A 26,556-nucleotide genomic window follows, 5' to 3' on the forward strand; every position below is an offset into this window, starting at 1 on the left:
GCTTTATTTTAAAACAGCATTTTCATCAACATGCTATAACCAGTTTGGTACTCAGGGTGCTTTTTATAATACAAAGTTTTAGAAATTCTGTTAAGGCTTGGTAATAGCCTTCCATTTTACACCAGTTATGAGCCCCTGATAAATAAGAACGGTTATAGTATGTTATATGAACCTATACTCTACAGGGCTGATGATGATTAGGCTTATTTTGGACACGTTAGGCAAATCAGGATGGAAAATGTTTTAGTGAATAGTTACATAATATCTATTATATGTGTTAGCACAAGGATTAAAATTTTACTAAAACTGTGAGGTTTATTCTTTCTTTTAAGTAGTCCAGGGTAAATAGGACATCTATCATTGAAAACTGCTTTCCCCTCTGTTTGTGAAAAAGCACCCTTTGTTTTAGTAGCATTCAGGGTGAAGGGGATGTAAGTTTGAACTCGGATTCTAAGAGGACACAAGTGTCGCTGAAAAAGTTTTTTATAGCCCGGTAAATCCTGGCTGCTTGGGAAGCAAAGACTCTTTAAAAAGAGACTCCCACCCCTCTGCCAGGAATGTCCGAGGTAAGTGTCAAGAACATTTTGATAGGTGTCGGCCCCACCCAGACTCCCACTCCCAGCCCGCACCCTCCTGCTTTATCCTGTTTTGTGTCAAGAGCATTTTGATTATTGTATCTTATTCAGGTCTGTGAAATGTACTTCTACATAAAAAAGCCTAAGGTCTCGGGAGTATGGTCATTTTGAATAGTTAATACAGAAAAGAGAATACTGAACACACGCTGCACTTGTCCTATTTCTTCTGAAAAACCATAGGTGAATTTTGAACATCATGTCCTATGTTTGATTAACACTGTGGACACAGGCGCTAGATCTCTGTCATATTGACCATTACGGAGTAAATATTATAGAATCTTTTGCACTCTCCATTACAAGATCCATAGCACCTGCAGAAAGTTTGACAATTAAGTTGAGACCCTTCAGTTTGTCAGAATCATTGGATTTAGGCACAGGTCCATATGCTAAAATATCTTAGATTATATCTGTTTAGTTAGCAAGTAGGCACTGTTCATTTTCAATATAGGTGGTATATTTCCCTGTCCAGGGGTTTCTTGTCAAAAGGTCAAAATAAAACAGAGATCCAAGATGCTCCTATTGAAACAGCAACATTTGTTATTAAGTGTATAGGTTTGTCTTGCATTCTAATTCTTAAAGCTGTATCAAACTATTGTTAATTTCAAAGCAAAATGCAGCCAATCATTTTGCTTATAACTAAATTAAATAAACCTTATAAACAGAACCCAATGCTTGATAATGCTTAACACTATTTGATATCATTAAATGGTACTCAGTTTTAATATTTTTAATATGTCTTTTGCAAGTTTTATTTAAAAATGAACTTTTTAAGACATATTCAGACTATTCCAGACTGCACATGTCAAAAAAGCTTATTGTTTATTTCAAAAAGGTTTCTGTTCATGCTGATTTTGTCACCTATCAATGTTTTTTATACATCAGTTTTTCAAATTGTAATAACTCCTTTATAGCTCCACTTTTTCATGTGATTATTTACTTCATAATTAACTTTATTTATTTAATTATTGTGTCCTCACCATCAAGACTACCAGTCTAGTTAATATTCTAAACTCCAATATTTAATGTTATTCCTGAATCAGGAGGAACACAAGCCTCACTTTTAGTGCCAGATAAGATTCTAACAATAACAGGCTAATGTTAATTAGCATAATACTACCAGATGATAAATAATGTTTTCCCTAACTCTTTGCAAACCCATGGAACTGCCTAAATAGATGACAGTTTAGCTGATAATATACCGCAGAACACGTATGCTGTGAGCTTGGGGTTGATCCGTTGATCTTGTTGATCCGTTCTTAATATGTTCTTTTAATTTCCTCTGTGACTTAGTATTTGTAAATTTATTTTTTTACTGTCTATATTTGTAATACTTGCTTGATATGGATATGGGTGAGTCAATGTTTCATTTTGGAATAATAATTTCTAGCTTAACTCTGCCCTTGACCATGATCACTGCACAAACCCTGGTCCTTTGACTCGTATTCAAGAAGATTGCAGACACTTGTTGACTCTTGGAATCCCAGTTCAAACTTACTTCCCCTTCACCCTGAATGCTACTAAAACAAAGGGTGCTTTTTCACAAACAGAGGGGAAAAGCAGTTTTCAATGATAGATGTCCTATTTACCCTGGACTACTTAACCCTTAATGCGCACACGTACCGGTCCCGGGACATAACAGCGTTTTAAAAACGTTACAGTAATGTGTGCATGCCCATCTGCCATGCATCTCGACATACTACCCATCAAATGAAACTTCAAAGTCTCATCTTACCGATGATATAAACCATTTTGACACACAACAACCACAGCACTGACACTAAAGTCTTTTTTACAGAGAAGTACATACTTTTAAGAGTTGACTTTCCCTACCTTTGAAGACCCCCTGCAAGTCAAACATCAATATTTCCGAGCAGTATTGATCCCATTCTGTCCGTAAGGCTCCAGCGAATATAATCCAGTAAAACGATTAGGTCCAAAACACACGATATATCCTCAAAGGGACAAAAACTCCAGAAAACGTTTCATAACTTGAGACTAGCTACGTAATTTTTTTTCATTTCTATTGATCATATCAGACGTAATTTGTTTCTGTCGGCGATAACCATGCTACAGCATGTAACACGGAAGTGTTAGCTTCTGATTGACACCTAAGTTGGCCAATTACGACGGGTCTGGGGTTGACTGGCACCTCGTATAGCCAACGAGTGTCACAGACAGCTGAACGATGACGTAAACTCCAAACCCTGGTAGAATCTACCAGTTTGATTGGACACTGTGAGTGACACTCAAAACTTACAGCCAATGAGCAGCCGAGCATTTTGATATGTAACTTGCCATACTAACTTGTAAACAAACGATCGGAGCTGTGCGAAGGTGGCATTTGTGCCAGTCTGCAGAGTTGGTGCGTGGTTGTTTATTGTGATTTCGCCAAGTTTTTTCGCATTTTAAATATGAATAAACGTACCGATAAACGTAAATATACTCTCGATTAAATAACAGATGCATGTACGCGGCATGAAAGTAATCAATTGGCCCAGGAGACGTCTAATGGCAGAGAGCGACATGTGACACGCCCTTGTGCTTTCTGCTTGCTAGTGATTGCTGCCATCAAGTGGCACATGGAAAAACGCTGAGCTGTGTTGTAACAGTTTGTAAAAGAAATGTATATAGTTTGTGTGCATTTTATAAAAAAAGTAAAAAATAAAAAATATATATATATTTTTGGCCCATAAGACTTGTATTGACTATTTTTACATAGAAATGTGTATTTTTTATTGTTTTTATTATTTTTCTAACTAATAGAGTGATGCTGTATATATAGATTCCTTTAGGTGTAAGCTTTCAGTAGAGCCCTCATTGATATCTGTGGGTTGAAGCATTCAAAAGTTATTACACTTTTTCCATATGTTCCAAAATGTGGATAATGGTCCCTCTAAAAAGCACCTGGGCATGCCCACATAAAACTGGTGTAAAAATGTCATTTTACAGGTATTCTTTTCAAATTTGAAATGTGAGTAGTCAATAAGTTATTCTGTTGGTACATAGTGTGTTTCTGTCCCCACCTACCTACTGCAGCTTTATTTTCCTTTATTTTCATAAAAAAACTTGGGCAAGAACAAAAAAATTTGTTTTTTTTGTGAGTTCTAATGTGCATAACTTTTGATCAGTCACACCTACAGTGATTCTGACTACTAAGGGTGAAACTAGAGAATGTTACCTTTACAAAGAGACCAAACGTGTTTATACTGCAGATAGTTCAATAACAGCAATGATTCTAATTTGGAGAAGTCGAATTACAAGCGATTTAGCAAAAATGACCCCGCTTGATAAGGGGTTTTAAAAGAAAGAATAAACCTCACAGTTTTAGTAAAATTTTAATCCTTGTGCTAACACATATAATAGATATTATGTAACTATTCACTAAAACATTTTCCATCCTGATTTGCCTAACGTGTCCAAAATAAGCCTAATCATCATCAGCCCTGTAGAGTATAGGTTCATATAACATACTTTAACCGTTCTTATTTATCAGGGGCTCATAACTAGTGTAAAATGGAAGGCTATTACCAAGCGATAACAGAATTTCTAAAACTTTGTATTATAAAAAGCACCCTGAGTACCAAACTGGTTATAGCATGTTGATGAAAATGCTGTTTTAAAATAAAGCCTGAACAAGATAACTGTTTAAAGTTACTACTGTCACAGAAACTTACAAAAATGTAGGTATAACAGTTAAAAACCTAAAGAGAATAATGAGTGGAGTGTAAGCAAAATGTTCTGATCCGCCAAAAAATAAGATTTACTGAACAATGCACAAGATGGAAAATGGTGGTACCAGATTTATAAAAAGAAAGTAAAATCCTGATCCTCAATAGACCCTGACCGTGTTAATATATTGGATACTCTGTGCCTGGTGAATTAGCTTAAAACACGCCCCAGTAACACACGCACTGAACCCTCCGCTGTATGAGGGGCCAAACAGGCCAAAAATCATATTTTTTTGTACGAAACCTATTGGTTTACGTGTGAACATTATTGGTTAATGGATAATTACTATCGGTTTGCGTGCATACTTAATTGGTTTGCATGTGAACAATACTGGTTTCATTCATATGAACTATATTGGTTCGTGTCCGTATATTATTGGTTTGTGCGTGAACTATATCCGTTTATATATGCATAGCACTGGTTTGCATATGAACTATATTGATTTACATGTGTATATCAGTGGTTCCAGTACGCTTGTTATTGGTTTGTGAGTGAACTGCATTGATTTACGCTCGCATGTTATCGGTTTGCGTATGAACTATATTGGTTTGCGTTCTGTGCTTGTCTAAAGATGGATTTGTGTATGCACTATATTGGTTTCATGCACGTCTTATACTGGTTTCATTTGGGTAACATATCGGTTTTGTGCTTGAACTCTATTGATTGTATGTGTGTACCATGTCGGTTTCTCGTATGAAACATACTGGTTATGCATGCGCACCCTATCGCAACTTTTTGTATGAACTATATCGGTTCTGTGTGCGAACTATATTGGTTGTTCATGTGATCTTCAGTGGAAATGGGAGGGGCAAGAAACAGGAACTCAGGGGCCGGTAGAGTCATGGAGCGTGTAGGGAAGTGGATTGGAGACGGATCTGGGTTTAAACAGCACAGTATTTTTTTCCGCACAATAGGTTTGAGAAAGGACTTGGTGGTAATTATTACTTTTTAATAAATTCTGCCATTGAGTCTGCAATGAACACAAAACTGAAGTTAAACATTTACGGCTGACGCCTTTCTCCAGTATAACATTTAGTTACTATTGGTTACATTTCTTATGCCCAGTGATCCCGCACTGTGCCGCCTAGACAGGTGAAGTGACATGCTCATGGTCACACAGTGTCACTATCAGGACTTGAACCAACAAATGCAGGGTTTAGAGGAAAAAGCCCTTACTACAATCCGCAAGCAGAACTGATATAGTTCATACAAAAAGTTGCGATAGGGTGCGCATGCATAACCAGGATGTTTCATACAAGAAACCGACATGGTACACACATACAACCAATAGAGTTCAAGCGCAAAACCGATATGTTACCCACATGAAACCAGTATAAGACATGTATGAAACCAATATAGTGCATACACAAATCCATCTTTAGACCGGCACAAAACACAAACCAATATAGTTCATACGCAAACCGATAACATTCGAGCGTAAACCAATGCAGTTCACTCACAAACCAATAACAAACATAATGGAAGCACTGATATACACATGCGAATCAAACCGATAATATATGGACACAAACCAATATAGTTCATATGAATGAAACCAATATTGTTCACACGCAAATCAATTAAGTATGCACATAAACCGATAGTAATTATCCATTAACCAATAATGTTCACACGTAAACCAATAGTTTTCGTACAAAAATATATGAGTTTTGGCCTGTTTGGCCCCTCATGTCACTGAAGAAGCCTCGTTGTGCCTTTAAAAAACACAGGGGAAAAAAAAAAGCTCTTTTAAATCAGAAAGGAGGGTTTCTCAGAGCTCTATTAAGCGTGGCCATTCCTTTCATTACTTTTTTAATAGGTTCGAGGGTATAAATATGAGTACACACGCAAAATGTACCTAGTACCTTGAAAAAAAAAAAGACTCCAATGTGGCAAAAAGCTCCGGCTTCCTGCAACCTTTTAAATGCTATGGAAAGTGAACTGGATAAACAAATGAAATTCATACTTGAACGCGGTGACGAGCGCCAATGCAAAATGAATTCTTTATACGTTCGTCTTGCAAAGATACCTTGCCTTTGTGAAAAAAGCAGATAAAAAAACAGGTACCACAGAAAAATGTATACATATGAACTTTTTAAAATCTAAAGATGTAAATAAAAACAGACAGCCTGGTCTCAGGTTCCCTGTGTATTAAGATATAATCTCATACGTACAGGTACATATTATAATAATCAATTACTCCATGATTTAACAAATACATTTGATATGTCTAAAAATCATCCAGACTTTGGGGCTACTAGGCTGTATTAAAATAATTACATTTCATTTAGAGGAATGAATGAAAACACAGTTGCAGTAAGCTCCTGGTCCCTGTTCAGGGTTCAGTCAATCTGTCTCCAACCGGTTGTAACAAATGAGAGTTTACAAAGTAAAAATGTTTGGTTATCTCAGACTTTTAAAAACATGCGGCCCCGTGCAGAGAACACACATCTACAGTGAGAGTCCGATTCGAACAAGTACGCATTTCACAAATGGGCCCTTCTGTACGTAGTTCAAAATACTGACCTCTTATTATGCCAGAGCTAATACAATTCCTGTCTGCGCTTTTACGCCACTCCTGAATATTCTCAGAGAAGAGGCTCTGTTTGAATTTCCAGATGCCAAGACAAAACTTAATTGCTTGGATTACCCGTTTCGGTAACAGAAAAAAATACTATTGTTGAACAAAATAATTAATGGTAACCTATGAGTATTTTTTAATTTAAAGCCCCAGCCCCTCTCGTTTTAAACAGCTATAAATTTTTAAAAAGGGAGTTACCGGAGAATCAAATTGGAAATATTAATATTAAGGATAAAATATAAGGATTCAGCTATCCATTTTTTTAAAACATGCTCGTTTGGCATATATAATAATCAAAAATATGCCACACCGTGATCTTAACTGCCGTGACTTCCGAGAGAATAGAATGTATGAAGAATAGTTATATTTCATTTTGTCCTATCCATAAATAAATCATTTTTCTAAGAATATCATAAAGACACCGGGAGCTATGTGCTTTGGAAAGAGGTTAAAAATGACCGACGTATTCGTGGCTTGCCAAAGAGTGTTTTAAAGGCCTTTCTCTATCCCCAGACAGCCCGCAAAGAATTCCTCAGCAACATGGGGGCAGGTTGGGGTGGGAGATTACATTTCTTGTATCAACCACCGGTTGCTTCGACCCCCCAGCTGAAGGGTGAACCAACACCCCCTCCCCCATAGCTTCATGCGAGCGACACATGTTTTGGAAGAAGCTGAAAAATGACCTCGGTGTGCTTGAAAAAGCGATATGGTGTTTTAAAGCACCTTTTACTATCACCAGACGGCCCACAAAAAATTCCTCAGCAGCATGGGGGCAGGGTTATTCAAGCATGCTCCGGTTTATTCTGGGGAGGTATTTGATAGAAATGGGGCTTGTTTTAGATCGATTTTAATATAAATTATAATTACAAATTATACAGCAGAGGATAGATTTTTTATACGTCTCAAACGTGATTTAAAAGGGAATTATATATTATAGTATAATATTACATATTATTTAACTCTGTGTGATTTTTAAAATCCCTTAACTTGAAAAGTGAAGTACAATCCATGGACAGACGTTCTGGGCACTCACGAACAGGCAGGTGTCGGAGGATGGGCACTTGCAGACAGCTGTTTACAAGCATGCGCGTGAAGGGCTGAACACAGCAGGGGCGGTCAGATTCCTGGCCTGTGGCCGCACTGGCAGCTCTAGCAGCGCTACAGGGCTCATACAGTTTGTTGACACGTGCCTGCTCGGGGCTGCGCAGAGGCTGCCTGCTCCTTTCTGTGTGCAATGTTGAAGGCTTTTTTCAGAGCCATGCCGGTCAGCAGGAAACCTGATTTACTGCTGTGGCTGCTTCACTGCAGAATCTGTCTGTGAGATGGAAGATTCAGCTGTTGGACGCTTAGATCTTTCTGTGAAAGTATTTTCAGTGAGATGGAATAAGGCTATTTTGACATAGATAAAAAAAAAGTGGTTTACAGATGATAAAGCAAAGATTATATAGATATTTTAATCTCGTGGAGCCGAAGAAGATGTGCTGCTGTTTTATACACCACTTTCAGAAGGGAGAAAACGTCCTTGGAAGAGGGAGGCTGGGAAGAGAGGGGCCAAGGCAGACCCTGGGCGTGTCTGGGCTTGTCCTCGGGAGAGGGGGGCTGGAAAGTGGTTGGGGGTGGTGGTGGGTTCAAGGAAAGGGCAGATATCCATCAATCAGCTCTTGACAGAAAGGAGAACTAATCAGGTGAAAGGGGATGGGATTAAAGTGAAGTCTGGGCAGGGACAGGTTGTCATTCACCAATCCACTGCCAGGGGGCGGAGTCAACATTCACATCCGCCAATCAGGTGGAGGGGCGGGACCAGTATGCAAATCCACCAATCAGAGAAAGGGGGTGGGAGTTAAGGTCATTAATCATTTTGAGTGACAGTTTGACAGAATGTCCTTGCCATATACTACTGATGCTTAAGGAGACAAAGATCAACTTGAGAATTTTACATATCGCTAAATCCTAGGTACTACCTATACCTAAATGATTACAAAGCAAACATTTCATTTGGACTTCTTTGCAAAGCTCATTTTACATCATTTACCTTCTCTGTCTTTCAGATGAACCTGAAGTCTTCCATTCAATGCTATGCTTCCCTTTGCTATTACCTAAAAAAAAAAAGAAAAGAAAACTCAGTTAAATCTTACTGCAGTGAAATTGTGCCAACCCAGTAAAAAAATGTGTCAGTGCTATAAGATTATGTTAAATGCATTAGTCTACTGGTTTACTGAATCTTAAATGTTTTGTCCATGTCACTGAAGAACTGATTTGACATTAACTTCGGCATATTTTTCCTTGCCAAGTAATCCTGTTTTAATACTGAAACTTAAATAATAATGATACATCAAAGAATAAAAAATTGTAACTTCAAATAACTTCTTTTTTCCATCACCGCAGCATGTTCATTTTTTTTCTGCAAAATATTTTGTACCTTTCAATGGGATGCACACATATAAATACAGCCAAGGATGCATACGAAAGATACATTTGAAAAAGAAAAATACAAAAAGTCCATGAGGTTTTAATCAGTTTTGAGTAAGTGCTTGGCTGATAAGAGATTAACAGAAAAACATGAGCTATAAGTGTAGATGATAAAGGACAGGCCCAGCAGAATGTATATTTAAAAACAGAAATGCCTGGCTCTCACCTCTTAGTGCTCGTGCAGTCACCAAACAGTAGTATAGCCTACTTGTCTTGTCCCAGCATCTTTAATTAAACATTAATGTTCTCTACGTTATTTAGCGCTACTACCAATATTAATGGTGTGGATCTAATTAGAACACAGTTTAAACAGTTAAACAGGACAAAGAGCACAGTTTGCAATTTTTAATGCAATTTGGAAATGTATAAAGTAGGCAGCCAGCTTCTGTAGCCGAGGATTGGACCCCTCCTTTGGCCACCACCCAACTCACACTGCACCTGACCTCCTTGGCCCCTCCCGTAAGTGGTGAACCCATGGGAAGGAGGACCCACGTTGCCTCTTCGGGCTGTGCCCGGCCGAGGCCGATGAATGCAGGCCCGGCCACCAGGCGCTCGCCATCGAGCCCCACCTCCAGGCCTGGCTTCAGAGGGGGGCCCCGGTGGCCCGCATCCGGGCGAGGGAAAACGCCGTCCAAATTTTTTATTCTTCATTGGAGGTTGGGTTGACGGGTGCCCTTTGTCACCGATTCTGTTCATGACTTTTATGGACAGAATTTCTAGGTGCAGCCAGGGCATTGAGGGGGTCTGGTTTGGTGGACTCAGGATTGGATCACTGCTTTTTGCAGATGATGTTGTCCTATTTGCTTCATCAGGCCATGATTTTCAGCTCTCTCTAGATCGGTTCGCAGCTGAGTGTAAAGCAGCTGGGATGGGAATCAGCACCTCCAAATCCGAGACCATGGTCCTCAGCCGGAAAAGGGTTGGGAGCGAGATCCTGCCCCAAGTGGAGGAGTTCAAGTATCTTGGGGTCTTGTTCACGAGTGAGGGAAGAATGAAGTGTGAGATTGACAGGCGGATTGGTGCGGCGTCCACAGTGATGCGGGCTCTGCATTGGTCTGTCATGGAGAAAAAGGAGCTGAGCGATAAAGCAAAGCTCACAATTTACCAGTCGGTCTATGTTCCTACCCTCACCTATGGTCATGAGCTATGGGTAGTGACCGAAAGAAAGAGATTGCGAATACAAGCGACTGAAATGAGTTTCCTCCGCAGGGTGTCTGGGCTTTCCCTTAAAGATAGGGTGAGAAGTTCAGTCATCCAGGAGGGGCTCAGAGTATATAGCTCCTCCGCATCACAAGGAGTCAGATGAGGTGGCTCGGGCATCTGATGAGGATGTCTCCTGGACGCCTCCCTTGTGAGGTGTTCTGGGCACGTCCAACCCGGGAGGAGGCCCTGGGGAAGACCCAGGACACGCTGGAGGAGCTATGTTTCCTGGCTGGCCTGGGAACGGCTCGGGATTCCCTTGGAAGAGCTAGAAGAAGTGGCCAGGGAGAGGGTAGTCTGGGCATCTCTGCTCAAGCTGCTGCCCCCGCGACCCGATCTCAGATAAGCGGAAGAGAATGGACGGATAAAGTAGGCAACAAAATATAACAAGATTCTCAAAAGAAAATCAAAGATTGCTATATTTTTCTCCGGTCAAGACAATGTCATTTCTCTTTCTGACTTTTTTCAATGCTGCAAATATAATGTGTCAGTACAAAATCTGTGTTTATTCTTAAAATACAGGAATAAACAGTGATCCAGTTGTACATCTCTGCTTCACTTTCACATTCACTTTTGGCTTAAAGTACTACCAAGATGTTTGATATTCTTGGATTTTGTTTGAAAGCCCTGCGTTTCAGCACATTTTTGGGATTAGCCAAAATAAATATTAGGTAAAATGACTTTCTAAATTATTTCATTTCCTTCATTCACCAAAAATAACATGAAAACATGAAATTATTATTATTTTTAAAGTATCACTGAAATAATGACCAAAGCCCACCCAGGTCTTTTTCTGAGCAGCAAATCATAATGGATGGGCATGATGTAAGCACTACCTAATCAAAATTTGTTTCTGCATTTTAAGTTTAACAAAGGTTAAAAAATCACAAAGCCAGTTTTTGCATTAAAAGCATACAAAAATATCTATTAGTACAATTACTAACTTTATTATTACACAAGAAAACTTCAAGGTTCTTGTAAAATTAAAAATATTGAGTGATTCAAATAAAATTGATTCAAGCTGTTTAAGATTAGGAGAACTTCTTAATAATATGGCAATAGTTGATGTAAATACAAGTTACAGTGTCCCAGATTAAAATGGTTTTACAATTCTTCATTGACATAATTTAAGTTACTATTTTATGTTTTTTCAATTTTTGTGTAATTTATTTTTCTTTTTTTGATGTTTAAATATTTCATTGATATGTTTTGTCCCATCTTTTGTGGTCCATTTGGGTTTGGACGCTTCCATGTTGCTTTGAAGACCAAGCCTCACTGATAAAATTGTGGCCATGTATAATGCAGTGTGTGACACCAGCAGGCATGCACTATGAAGTGACGTTAGCCAGTACTGTTAGCATCCCTTGGTTATTGCAGACTCATCCAAAAATCTTACAAATATCAGGATGTCTATTCCCCCTTTAACTCTCAGCTTGATTTTGGTCTTTGAAGATTCTTCCCTCATTGTCTTTTCTGGTTTTCACCTTTGCCTGCTTTTTGAAAAAGAATTTTCTCTTCCTCTATTTTCTCTCCTCACATTAATTAAAAGTACATTCCACTCTGACCTTAAATTTAATAAAATATATTTTTCTGACAGAAATTGTAACTATGTTCTTCTAAGAATTAAAGCCTTGGCTTTTCATATGATTATATCCATTCATCCACCCATCCATATTCTAATCAGTTTATCCTATTCAAGGAAAACAGGAGCAACACTCTGGCAACACTGGGCACCATGCGCCAAACCATGCTAAACAGGGAATTAGTGCACACAGCTACTTTAGAATTGCCAATTAACTTATCACGCGGGTCTATGGAGAAAATAGACTATAAGGAAAGAAAAGCCTGTGAAGACTCAAGGGAAGCATGTGGCTCCACACAGAGCTAACTTGGCCATGATTAGAATCTGGTCTCTAGGAGCTGTAAGGACACAAGTAAACATTTATTTTTACAATTCAAGTGTAGTTTAAATACAACTTCAAAGTGAATAGACATAATAGCAAACATATACCAATAAGATTTTCTCTCTGCTACTCACTTGGTAGAAGAACTCAACAAATGTTGCCCCCTCCTCAAGCTCATTTCTTCTTATGATGTAGTCCACGATGACTTTTGCTTTTCTTTCACATTTAAGTTCTCCACTAATGTGATGAATTTTTACAAAACTTTTGCTTTTAGAGTAAAAGGGATTTATCAAAAGTGATGCACTTTTGTAACCGGGAACCAAACCACCAGCAGTGTTGCGTTCCATACTCTTTTTGTAATATGCCTGTAAATGAAATAAAAAAAAATTTTGAGTGGAATTACATAAGAAAGAAGGTTGTAAAAATATAGAGCATTTAATTTATCTATTTAACATATTATTTCCTGTTAGTTTTATCTTTTACTAAAACATATTTTGAATGTCCACTCAGGTTTTTCCTTATTTCAAATTGATTATTTTGATGATATGTTATCAAATTCAGTTATTGGACATTATTGTATATTTCAAAATAATTACCCCTATACAGTATTACATTGCTTTAATTTTGTGCATTAATCTTTCCAAAATGTTGGAGCATGTGATTTCTGCTGAGCTCAATCACCTTCCACTGCTAAAGAAAGAGCAAGCAAACAGAACTGAAATCCTGTTTAATCAGGTTCAATTTATAGTATATCATCTTCTTGTTTAAATTGTAATGAAATGCCAGTGGATTCATGGAAGGACCTATTAACAAAATGTCTGTATACAATAAGAAATAGGGTAACTCAGTTTAATGAGACAAGCTTTAAAAAAGATACATACCCATAGTCTAACACTGCCAGTACCCCATGATGAAGTGTTCAGTGAGAAGAAGGCCATACCATTCTTGCTTGTGTTTAATTGCATAGTTTCTTTCAGTCCATTTTGTTCAATTTCAAGAAACACTTGATCATTAGCAACTGGAGAAGAACCAGCTTTTTTCACCTTTATCTAATGAATAAAGAATTTTTCTTTAAAAAAACACTATAATCTCAAAATCCTTAAGCAGTAAAAGCACATATACTGCATACCATCACTGATAAATAAAAGTACTGGCAAAGCATGGGTATAATATATATATATATTGCTGGTGTATGTGATTTCTGTTGTTCCTTGATCATCCATAGTGTGGGTGTGTACATATTTATCTATTTATGTATTCATTTATTTAAAGAGCCTCTGTGAAAAGCTAAATCTTTCCAAGGGAATAAATAAAGTTTATTAGTTTGGTCGTTTGTGTGGAAGACGAATGTTCTCTTCATTCCCTTGTACTAATTCATGTCTGAGAAGTAAGCTTTTATGTAAAAGCATGCTTCGCTGAGCAAAATAGAAAAATATTTGTCCAAAGGACTCAAGGTCTGAGCATTCCACACATGAGTCTGCCTTATCACGTTTTCCCCGAGTTTACATCTGAACGCCATAACAAACGGGGCCAAGAAATCAAGTTGCACAAAGGGGCGTTGAAGGGGCTCAAGGATTGTGTATAATAAACATGTTGACTGTTACATTTCATAATGATATTAAATCACGCATTCTAGGGGTATAAAAACTTGCCCCACCCAACAGATGGGGTTCAGAAGAGCCCTCATGCTGTCATGTATTATTGATTGTCTGCTTTTCTGAAACTCTTCTCACTGTGACTCTGCAAAATAAAGCTGCTTTATAACCACACCTGCTGTCTTGTCTGAAAGCTTCGTCCACATTTGCTCATTCATTCACTCTGTCTACCTATTTATCTGTTTATCTGTCAAAGCTGTTATTCCAGGAGAGTACCTTTCCACCAGGAAAACAGCTTTAAAGTTAGTATCTCAAATAAGAAATCAGGGACTGAATGAAGAGGCATCGAAAACTTTCCTTTGGATGAAACAATTAACCCTATCTTCAGCATTCATAAAAATGTGTGAAAGTTCAAACAGCTCAGAAAAAAAAAATTGTCATCTTTTATAAGACAAGCTGATACTTTTCATCATTATTATTTTAGGACTGTTCAACAAACCTGTTCAAACATGAGGAAATCTGATTGATCACATATTGGCAAGTCCTGTGAATAGCATTGTGTTCCGATGGAAGACTTGTGAAGGTGACTAATGAGAAATATCTGTCATTTGTTCTCTTTACAATATCTGAAGTCAGGATAGGTCTGCTGATAAACCAATTAAGTACTCTAAACATTTGATGATATTCTCATTTGCCAGTATTTGTTTTTAATTTTGCAGGTGGGAAGTTTTGTTTTACCATTGTCTTAAGTTTTTTTTTCTAACTTAGCTAACTTAGCTTAGCCATAGCTATATTAATGAACAGTATCCCCTGTTACTTATCAGTATATTCATTACAAACTCACCTAAAGCCAGACTTCCAATTAAACATCATGACTGCAAATGAAAATCCAGCCCAATAAGCACTGATAACATTTTTGTTTTATCTCAGAAATAAAGCTCAAAATTTTGCATGTTACAGATGACAATATAAAATAGATGCAGCTCGTCATTTTGTGGTCATGTGCCTCACATGCTATTGGTGATAAACATGTGAAATTATACTTTATAAAATGTCAAAATAGTTTATTGTGGTGGCAGAGAATGGTGACATGTTGCATTTTGATCAGACATGTAAGCAAGAGTTTTACTATAATCTGTGTAGTATTACTAATACAAATACTTATTGCAAGCAAGTGTAATGTAGATGAAACTGTTAGTGGTTTTGCCTTATAGTTCGTGGGACTTTAATCAATCTATGTGAATATTTTAAATTTTCTTTTGATACCTGTGTGCATTCTTCTCCGAGTGTTCAATTTTCCCTAAAAATATGAAGGATGTGAACACTGGTTGATTTGATGACTATAAAGTGGCACAGTGTGAGTGTGTATTCACTCTGCAATGTACTTGTATCTATGGCTGGATTCTGCCTATTGCTGTATGATTAGTACCTGATTAATTCCAATGCTGAAAGAACTAACCTATTTCAGAAAATGTAATGATGGAGGTATATAAAATAAGTGCCAATCAGTCATCAGCACATAATCATGGGAATATTTGGAAGTAAATTGGACATTGCACCCTAGATGTCAATAAATGTTCGGTTAATGACTCCAACAGGATAATCAGAAAAGGTCAAGGATTCTAGATTTTGAGCTCTATAAATTCCAGAAATCCAGTAATCAAGTGTTTTCTCAATATTTGAAAACATAAAAGTGCCTAAAGACCATTACACCTCCAAAGTGACACAATGTCAAGTGTACAATAAAACTTAAAAGGAGCTATTATCGAGGGAAATAGTTAAGGGCTAGTAGTAATACATAGGATGCAACAAGAAAAACTGCATCATGTTGGTCTCACTTAGTGTACTCATCATCACTACCATCATCAGTAATGTGATTTGTTTTCTGTTTAGAAGGTTGGATATATCTGAGTACCAATCACCTAGCATTTACTAATAGATCATTACATCAGTGATCTGAATGTTTTGTAGAAAATAAACAGGATAAAAATAATTGTTTAAAAAATTAAATACACAATATATCCAAGCCAAATACCTACCAATGTCCTTCATAATTAAGCAATTTTGAAGTATGCTATGCTGATAAAGATATCAGATAAGCAAAACAAAATAATAATAATAATAATAATAATAATAATAATAATAATATACAAGAACCTTGACCATAATCAGATGGAATGGAATTCAAAAATGTTGAGCTCCCTCTCAATCAATGAGTTTAATTTAGATAATAAGTATTAATTTATTTAAACGAATACTTTTAATTTTTATATTGACATCAGTTTCATTTTCCAACTGATTATACTCCATAATGATACCAGTGGTCTTTCTGGTTACTTACAAGAAGACTGAGGATACAAATGAGAATTTAACACCTATGTAATATTTCAAAGAACAATTCATGCGGAGCACAATTCTTAAAAGAAATTTAATAAGTTTTCAAAAAAGTTAGTAAACATGATGCACTAGTTGTAATAAATGTAGGAGAAATTTATAGTTTTCATTTTAGTTCAAGTGAAAACAGATAACTCCATGACTTACCTTTCCTTTGAAAGGAATTCCTTGTTTGTATGAGTTTCCTGTATCCTTAAAATCTACAATAACCACAAAAACTGTGAATTTTGTAGTAGAAGTTGCTTGGAGCTTAACACCTTTTCAAAAAAGATATTAGAAGAGTCAGCTTATTGGGAGACAAAAATGCCTATATGAAAAGTGATTTTACCTCTATGAAGTTCATGGGTGTCCAAAAGACAGGTTAGGAATAAATTAAAAAAAAAAAAAATACAAAAGGAAATGCTAAAATGTCCTTCTCACTATAAAAATTACCTGGATTAGTTGGGTACCAAAAATGGAAAAATCAGATAAGGTAAAAATGTATAGTTTTCTGTTGTTGTAAACTTTTTTGTCTGGTGCAAGCCAATATAGCATTCCCAGACACAATTATCTCTTTTATCAAATAAAGTGGTGGTAAAAGTTTATTGCAGGAATTTTCTCAATATGTTTGTAAACATGTTGGAGTTTTAAGCGTTGTGTTTTATAGTTTTTTTGTTTTTTTTTTGATCCGTTAAAAAAACACAGACAAAGAAAACAATGAAAAAAGCAGAGCTGCAGAGCATGCTGGAGTTGTTTATCTTTTTTGAGCAGATATCTAAAGTACTGTATAAATGTAAGTGAAAAAAATGTACTGGCATTACAAAGGAACTATGACTTATGTAACTGTTTACAAAAGACAATCAAAAAGAGATTATTTCAGAGTCCATCCTTTATCTCTCTTTACCCTTCTGCTACATCCATCCATCCATGTTCCAAACCCACTTGATCCTGATCAAGATCACAAATCCAATTCCAGCAAGCATAGGGCACAAGGCACTGCAGGTTAAATACCACACCTTTCATTATTATTGGGATAAGTCTAATCAGTATTGGAAACTGTACTTGAAAGTTAAACAATAAAAGTCTTACTTAAAAATTAGAATGCTAGCAGAACAAAGACTATAAGAAAATAAGATGTTTGCTTTGTAAACCACTCATACACAGCCAGAGTGAACCTGCTCATCTGCGCAAACAAAGCATACTGTGGCACACGGCTAGGGGTGGCACCCAGCTGGGATGCCCAGGATGACAGGAGGAGGGCTCAGGCCTCCTCCAGACCACGAGGGTCTGACCGCCCTGGTTCCTTTGGGGGCCACGGGTACAGAGCTGGGAAGCTCAACCCTGTAGGTGCCCGTGGTCACTACCAGGGGGCGCCCCCATGCCTGGAGAACCCTGGACCCCAGCACTTCCGCCACACCAGGAAGTGCTGGGGGGGTAGATGAGTGGGGACACCCGGAGTGCTTCCAGGTACGCAGCCGGCACTTCTGCCACACTGGGGCGTGTTCATGGGAGATTGCCGGAACACACCTGGAGCACATACGGGTACAGATAAAAGGGGGTGCCTCCCTTCATTCAGAGCTGGAGTCGGGTGGAAAATGGACGAGGTCGTTGAAGAGAAAGAAGGAGGCGGTCCGAAGAAGTGGCAGTGTGGTTTGGCCTGGACTTTGGGGTTTGTGGTGCACTTGGACATTGTAAACATTAGGATTAATAAATGTGTGGTGGTGACTAAAAACATGTCTGCCTGTCTGTGTCCAGGGCTCGTTCCACAATATATACTGTATATTTTTTTCAGGAGGTGTACATTTTCCCATAAGTCACTTGCATTTTGGTTCAGGGTCATCAGCAAAGGGAAGAGAAAACACAGAAAATGATATGATGTGCAAAAACGTTGACAAGATATTACTCAGTACTATATGCCTCCAATTATAAAAGGATGTTCAGTGTAGCACACTAAGGCTAATTAAAAAAAAAAAACTGAAAATTAAATAGCCACCTGTCCCCTCTTCAATCAATTCAGCATCAGCTCTGAAAAAATTTTCATATCTTGTGGTATTCAATGCAAATCCTTCAAGCTCCACAACTTGAGTTGTACAGCCAGACTTGTTGGTCTAAACAGGAAAAGAATTGTATACATCATTAGCACTTTTAATTATAAAATGTACAGCAATGCAATAAATCAACTTATTTACTCTGTTTTAATTATTTAGCTAGTTTCTGAACTTGCTTATTGTCTTACAAGGTCATGTGGGTCTAGGTCCTTTTCCATTAGATATAGAATTAGCTTCTAATAGAATTGAAGCTTATTGCAAACAAACACAAACTATGTCCATTTAACAGTATGCAGTGCCAGACTACAACAATAAGCATTCCAAGGCCATTTACAAGTACATATAAAGTTATTCTGTTTACATACATTTTCTTTACAGATTGATTTGGAGATGCAAATTGTGGTTAACAGTCCAATTCCTCATTTATTACACTACACTTTTTACCAATGCGCATTCACTCCAACCAAACTAGTTCAGAATCTTCAGACAACTGTGATGGACAGCACAGCTGGGCTGACAACCCTTCCAGGATAAACCCTGTAACCTTACCTGGCACTGACTGCCTCCCAAGAGTGCATGCACTCTCAGTACACTGGGTGGAACATTCCTGGGCCAGAATATCTGTTAATGGACATGCTGGGAGTTGCAGTCCCATGGGGCAACCCTGCTGAGCTCTGTAGTCACCAACAGGGGGAGCTCCTGGGTATGACTGTCCCTACCTTCAGGGGCTTCCACCTCACCCAGGAATGCATCCTCAGAATGCATCCTCCTTGACACTGGAAGTTCTCCTGGGTTCAGCATGAAAGGGTCCACCACTGACCACTCTGTAATCAGAGTTGGTAGGTGGATGAGACTGCGTGGGAGGTGTGGAAGTAGAAAGAGAAACATATTCATTGTGTGGCCTGGAACCCTGTGGAGTTATTGTTTGAAATAAATGTCTTGTATTTGAACCCAGGACTGTGTTCTGCAGTTGTGTCTGGGAGTTTGGGCTGCTGCAATGCCCCATACAGTACACACAACTCAATAACATATCACTAGACTGCATTATTAGACAAATCCTAATAGGAATACAAAAAGCATGCATTCAAAATCCAAGCACAAGACAGCACATTCAGGAGCCTTGCTGGAGCTGTATGGGAGACATCTATAGGATGATTATTAAAATTAAATTTAATCAAATATTATATTTTGACAAAAATTACCTTGTAATATTTTCTAGCAGCTATGTGAAATTACTCCTCACTACATTGGACAAAGGCAACCTGTTTACCACATAGTTCCCCCAGCTATCAGTGAGCCTGCCAAAGCCTAATGAGGCTGAAATTTAAACAGCTCTGCAGGAAATATAAAATGAGCTGGAGGAGGAAAAATACAACAAAAATGCAGAAGCAGCTACAAGATTTCTGGGTGGGATAATGAAAAATGTTAGCTTAAAGTACACAAGTTGCTCAGAAGCTGGAATGTAGGGTAAGGCTAATGTTAAATTTGTTGCTGAGATAACAGTGTTTACTATTCAAAATACTTATCATTAGGCAAAAAATACACTTTATTATAATCTGACATTGCTAAAGAATGATTCAGTGAACTGAAACAAACAGACATCAGTAAGAAAAAATAGAAAAGTATGATGAACACAGACACATTTAGTAGTCACAGTTAAGCAAAACCAGGAAATTTAATTTCACAGGCAAATTGTGACAATGTAACATTAGAAACATAATAAAATAAATTAGCCGGTTTGAATCTGATGGCAGGAACCAGATACAGAATGAGGATTACAAAACATTGAGTGTAACATATCTCAGATATGATTTCAGCTGTACAAGAAAGGAAAACTTTCAAACATCAAAGATTTCACTCACAGTACTGCTATGCTTTTGGCAAATATCATTTTCTTGCTTATCTGAATCCCAGGAATCTAAGGCTTTTCGGCAAAATGTCAGTTTCACACTGCCTACAACTGGTTTTCCATAAGTATACCTAAAGAAGAAAAAGTATAGCTCTGTCTTCTATCATTTATTCACAGCCACCCATTATTAAAGATATAAAACAAATCAGAAACAGTTGCATGCAGGTTGTTGATGCTTTTACTAAATCCATCAAATATGAAACTACTTTACTGATCTCTAAACACCCTGTGTAAACATTTAAAAAAGAATCAATCTTTTTCTTAAAAAAAAAAAAACTGACAAACTGCACGGATTTTATTTGTGTTTTACTTACTTTCCACAGACCTGAACAGTGACTTGTGTATCTTTAATGGTCACTATTTCCGGCAGGTTAATCAGAACTTCATACTTTGGAAGAACTGCATATGGAGGCAAAAAAGATAGTACTGTTACTTAAATACATTAGGGTTCATGAAAACAAGAGATAAAAGCATGCATGTAGGACAAACTAACTAAATAATCTCTCTCTCTCTCTGGCTACCTGCCTGTGAAATATTTCAGCTGGATAATATTTCATTTAAAATAGCACATGGTAAAATGTATTACTTGCTGTTTGGGAATAAAAATGAAAAAACATTGCTTTTGTATTTGTTACTTTTTATTATTAGTACTAACAAAATACCCACGTTTCGCAGCGCCGAAGTACTGCCTTAAAATTTTTATTAAGAAGAAAAGTAAACCTTTTTAAACTGAGGGAAAATATACCAATAATTATTTGTTAAGGATCTCTGTGTATACCACGTTGTCAGTTCGGCCCTCCGGTTGTAATATGACCAAGCTGTGCGCTGAGCTTACTCTTGAGCATGCAACGTATAGTTGGTCATGTGAAAAGCAATCTTCCTTCAAATCAATGCCAACCTTTTGTAGGGTCTGTCCCTGAGACATACAGTATTAATTGTCATATTAACTTGTGGATTTGCCTGCGAGTATTTAGCAACAGCGTCTCTATGAACTTGTGGATTTGCCTGCGAGTATTTAGTGACAGCGTGTCTATTGTGAACGCTGGCCCCGGCACAGACAGACGGACAACATATTTTGCACCCACACACTGTTTATATACACTATTTACAGTTTTTATGCTCACGTGCACCCCCAGTGCCTTCTTGCACCGAATCCCCCCAATGTCCAGGTCCACAGTCTCTATGCCTTCCTGGCCGCCTCCCGTCCTTTCTCTCCAGCTCAGTCCTTCTGCCTCCCGACTTCCACCGCTGACTGGAGGGAGGCGGCCCCTTTTATGGGGAGCCGGATGGCCTCCAGCTGCTTCCCGGCACTTAACGGTGGCCACACCCCTGTGTGGCGGAAGTGCCGGCTGCGCACCCGGAAGCCGTCCGTGTCTCCCCGTCGTCTTCCCCGGCACTTCCTGGTGTGGCGGAAGTGCCGGGCTCCCGGGACAATTAGGCACTGGGGCGCCGCCTGACGGTGGCCACGGGTCCTTACAGGGCTGGGCTTCCAAGCCCTCTACCTGAGGCCCCCCGCATAACCAGGACGGACGCCCCCACTCGGTCTGGAGAAGGCACACGCCCTCCTCCGGTCCTCCAAGGCGTCCCGGCTGGGCTCCATCCCCGGCCAAAGACCACAAGGGGTAAACCGGCATCGGGGCGCTGCCTGGCGGTGGCCACGGGCCCCTACAGGGTAGGGCTTCCATGCCCTCGACCCGTGGCTCCCAACAGAACCAGGACGGACGCCCCCTCGCGGTCTGGAGGAGGCACAAGCCCTCCTCACGTCCTCCTGGGCACACTATTAACTTGTGGATTTTTCTGCAAGTATTTGGCTGCCTCATCACGAAGTTGTTTCCATCTAGCTGCATCAGAAAATGTACCATGATGTCTGACACCCCTTCTTTTTACTGTTTTCTCACAGCTTGGATTGCTGCTGTCATAATCGGTTTGAGTTTCATGGTTTGTTTCAATTACGTTAGTATTTTCAGGACTTGTTGTGTTGAAGTGACATTCGGCATCTCTCAAGCGCTGTAAGCATATAACTGGTTTCATTGATTACTTTGCATCCAGCTTTTGAGAGTTTAAACATTCATAAACATCAAAGAGTCCACTACTCAAATCGTCACCTGTGAATCTTAGATGTTTAAGAGGCATTGGTGGTTGTCCAAAGGTGTAAAGTATTTGGCCATTTTGGTATACTTGAAAGCGACAACCGAACAATTTAGCGGCAGACATCAACTCACATGCAGAACCATAGGTGAAGGGCTTAAGCATTTCACTCTTATAGTGCTCCTGTGTAGTATAATTATCTCCTGTACCGTCATTATTCCACACCTTGAACCTGTCCCAGTCATTAAATACATAAGACTCAATGTTCCTCTGGATATCAAGAGTGAGCCTGATATGGCCGTGCAATATGTAACACAGAGAATGGAAAAGGCAGGCACCATCTCCGGGCATGGAAACCACTCGGTAAGTGACAGTTCTTTGATCTATGGTGATCACCTCGATAGATATGTTAATGCGGGTACGGTTGGAACGATAAAGGAAATGGGTACCTGAACAATGTAAACTAAGTCTAAAATACCTACACAATAACTATAATCGTAATAAACGAACAATAAAACAGCAGAGAAGCTGTGGATTAAATAAATAGGATGCAGTTATCAGCAGGGAGATGTGAATACTTTGGCGAAGCAAGGAAGGGAATGAAGAGACCAGAGCGACAGACAGCCGCTGGTTGTAGGCATGTTGTTATACTTCAGGTAGGTGGGAATCCATAGTAGGGTATGCCTACACATCACATTTGCATGGATTCAGCATAGTGCTCAGCACATTTTCTGAACATTTTCATTCTGTGGTTGAATCCACAGTTGCGGAACTCATGGATATGAAGAGCTGACTATAAACATAAACATGCTGAAAATTAAATCTGCAAATTTTGATCTGCTATAATATGACATTAAAATGTTCCTTATTCCTGATTATTTATACCATATGTTTACCAATTTCTTGGATTTTAATATACCTAATGGACAGCAATGTACAGAAGCTTATTCCTGCCAATGAACAAAAAACAAAAATTGACTGTGTTGTTTAACAAGTATTGCATGATCCTGCAATAACTACTGCATTGATTCATAAAGGTGTTGATTTTTTTTGCAGTAATTAATGCATTACTTCACAAATGTAATTTGTCATTTCACAAAGTTTTGCCTGCTGTGGTTGGTAACATTGTGTAAGCATGTGCTCCTGCTATCCAGAGACAGCTATTGACAAAAAGATTAAGTACACATATAGCCTGCATTCAACTCAGTCCATTTTTTATCACATTGTAATTGTCATGAGTTGGTCTTACAACATATGAACAATCCCTGGAGAATTCATTGTTAAATAAATGTGCCAATTATCAGGCTCATTGCTCTCATAAATCATGTGTGTGTGTGTCTCGGTTTTTCCATCTTGTTTTATGTTACAATATTATTCATAATGTTCCATGATGGCAAAAATTTCATGCAATTCAGCACAACATCTTACCTTATTATGTTTTCCTTCTTCTTCGATTATTATTAATATTATTACTATCATCTTTGTGGTGAAGCTTTAGCATTAGTATTCAGAAAATTGTAAAACGTCATCGTGAGGGTCAATTTGCGGTAAGTGGTGCTGTAAAATGATGATGTCATTCATTCTCAGATGTGAATCTCTACTATTAGCTGGAATTGGAACTAAGACAAAGTGCACTACTGCATTTTCACTTTGTAAATACTTCTTATGTCCTACTCTGAGGTAGGATAAATTCTTATCTTGGAGTGACTTTTGGTGCAAATATTCTTAGGACACTTGATAAGTACGAGCCTTGTTTCAAAAGAGAGCATCTGAGTGACTTATAAAACATAGAATGTATGGCTTATTTGTTCTTGTACCTACTTCTGAGATGTTTTTTTGAAACTGGTGAATATAGTGACTGGAACAAGCGGTGATATGGAAATAAGCCCTTTCAGGGATCAGCTTGGTTGTCTGGCCAAATCAACAGAATAGATATTTTACTCATGATTTCATGGTTCTCATTGTTCAAAACAAACAAATATATGTACATATCTCACCATATTCGTTAACTTTAAAAGCATACTGATGAGTGACCTCTTGTTCCTGCCATGCTTTCAGGGTATATTTTCCCAAAGGGGCTTCTGAAGTTGTGGGGTAGGACAGATCCACAATTTCACTATTGGTAGATATGTTAAGCCACTGCCCAATTCGATTTGATCGGGAATCCTGGAATAAGAGTTAATGAACCATTTCAAGCACAAAATAGTCATTGTAATAACTGTTTCAAAACTAACGTGCACAACAGTTAGTTAATTTAATGAGTTCAGACTCATGCCTAGAATATCTAGAATGCTTATGGTAGCTTATTTCACAAACTCTACTTAGTTAACTGAATGTAACTTTAAAAGTGAAACTATTTGGCAAAAACAAGAACAAGCATTTAAAAACACAAATGGAAAATGTCCTAAATTATTGTATTTATTTGTGAATTGTGCCTCAGTTGCATTCGGTATTGAATTGTAAATTACATGTTCGCTGCTGTAATAAACCCAATGATTAGGTTTGAATGATTGATCAAATGATTTAATTTGCCCAGAATGTAGTATTGAAAAATTTCTGAATAGTTAACCAGAGTAAGTAATAAGCTACTTTTTATAAAACCATCTACTAAATAACTAAATGCACTCGTCTCCAAAAAGCAGTTTACACCTTTGAAACAGTGATCAAACATCAGCGCAAGAGATTAGCAAAACAAGTATGCAGAGAATCATTCAAGTTAAAAGGGAAGGTTGTTGTAAACTATGATAATCTGTTTATTCATCAAGACTATGCAGTGTAATACAGTTTGTCGTGCCCTATAAATCTAATTTCTGCAACATATGTATCAAGTGAAGATCTGAAAGTTAACAAAGTACTTTTATCTACCACTCTATTTAGTATTTTATTACACATATCTGTGGTTCTCTGTTTTATGAAATAAAATGTTTGTGCTAAATTAACCTTTAGCTATTTGCCGTACATGTCCCCATGCTATTGTTGAATAGCTGTTTTCAAAGCAGACGGTTACATCTACCAAACTAATTCCCTTCAAAAGTTTGAAGAGTTCCCTCCTCTTCGCCTCCACTTGCTTAAATTAAAAATTCAACTCCTTCAACATTTCCTTGTAGCTCAGACTCTGCAGTTCTGGGATTAGTGTACAGTAGTTATTCTTCTTTGAACTTTCTCCAGCAGTATTTTATGGTTTTTGTAATTGCACACAATAATGGAGGTGAGGCTTCCTCAAGTTCATTGAAGATTAAGAATAACCTATGTTGTTTTTTTACATGACACAGTATGCTATGTAACCCAACATTCTGTTAGCTTTCATAAATACTTCAAATACTTAGATGTGGACAGTGACAAATCCATAATGACTACGGAGTCATTTGCATAAAGTGTACTTACACATTTTAACACCCCCATTCAACTATCTAAATGTCTTTAAAAATTTATTTTTTTTGGTTGAGTGTAAAAGCAGTTGAGTCACACTTCTTTCATCTTGTCATCATCTGCAAATAAGCAACTGCTTAGCAAATGCCTTGAGGTTTCCAGGTGGATGAAAATCAGAAATAGAAATAGCTGATGAAGCAAGTTTTCTTACACTACAATAATTTGATCCCGATACATACAGCACCTTTAAGACTTTCTACCAAAAATCAAAAAAATGATTCTTTGTTCTTTTGCACAAATGATAAACATGTAGTTATTTTCATGAATCAGTAGGAGCTTGAAAAATTCAATTGCAGCCACCACAACAAGGACAGAATATTTCAAAGCTTCAAAAAATGCTTAGCAAATAATTACATTCTGAATAACCTTCACAGACCATTTCAACTCATTTCAAATCAGTTCCACTGACTTTTTCTGAAAAAGCTCATAAACTTCTGAAAATCCCTTTGGTGATGGCCATGGTAAGATTAGAAGAAGAGCTAACCAATTTAAAATATATGAAAAAATAGTTGTGACAGTTGACCACTGTTGGAACAAAATTTGTGGCAGCAGGGTGAACTGAATATGGGTTATCAGAATGTAAAGTGAGTGAATTC

At 37.9% G+C, this 26,556-nt stretch overlaps 1 protein-coding gene across 2 annotated transcripts in view; it reads right to left on the reverse strand.

The window, feature by feature from the left end:
• LOC120535854 (alpha-2-macroglobulin-like) overlaps positions 1 to 26,556 on the reverse strand; it is a 193,887-nt gene that overhangs the window by 139,059 nt on the left and 28,272 nt on the right. For both annotated transcript variants that reach the window (XM_039763969.1, XM_039763970.1), the window contains exons 7-14: positions 24,529 to 24,697; positions 20,758 to 20,842; positions 20,397 to 20,514; positions 18,480 to 18,594; positions 16,655 to 16,764; positions 13,400 to 13,567; positions 12,653 to 12,883; positions 8,978 to 9,041 (exon numbers count right to left, since the gene is read on the reverse strand). In XM_039763969.1, the coding sequence (XP_039619903.1) occupies positions 8,978 to 9,041; positions 12,653 to 12,883; positions 13,400 to 13,567; positions 16,655 to 16,764; positions 18,480 to 18,594; positions 20,397 to 20,514; positions 20,758 to 20,842; positions 24,529 to 24,697 (1,060 nt within the window). The remainder of the gene's footprint in view (positions 1 to 8,977; positions 9,042 to 12,652; positions 12,884 to 13,399; positions 13,568 to 16,654; positions 16,765 to 18,479; positions 18,595 to 20,396; positions 20,515 to 20,757; positions 20,843 to 24,528; positions 24,698 to 26,556) is intronic.

The sequence above is a fragment of the Polypterus senegalus genome, chromosome 9, assembly GCF_016835505.1.
Source record: "Polypterus senegalus isolate Bchr_013 chromosome 9, ASM1683550v1, whole genome shotgun sequence".
NCBI classification, from domain to species: domain Eukaryota; kingdom Metazoa; phylum Chordata; class Cladistia; order Polypteriformes; family Polypteridae; genus Polypterus; species Polypterus senegalus.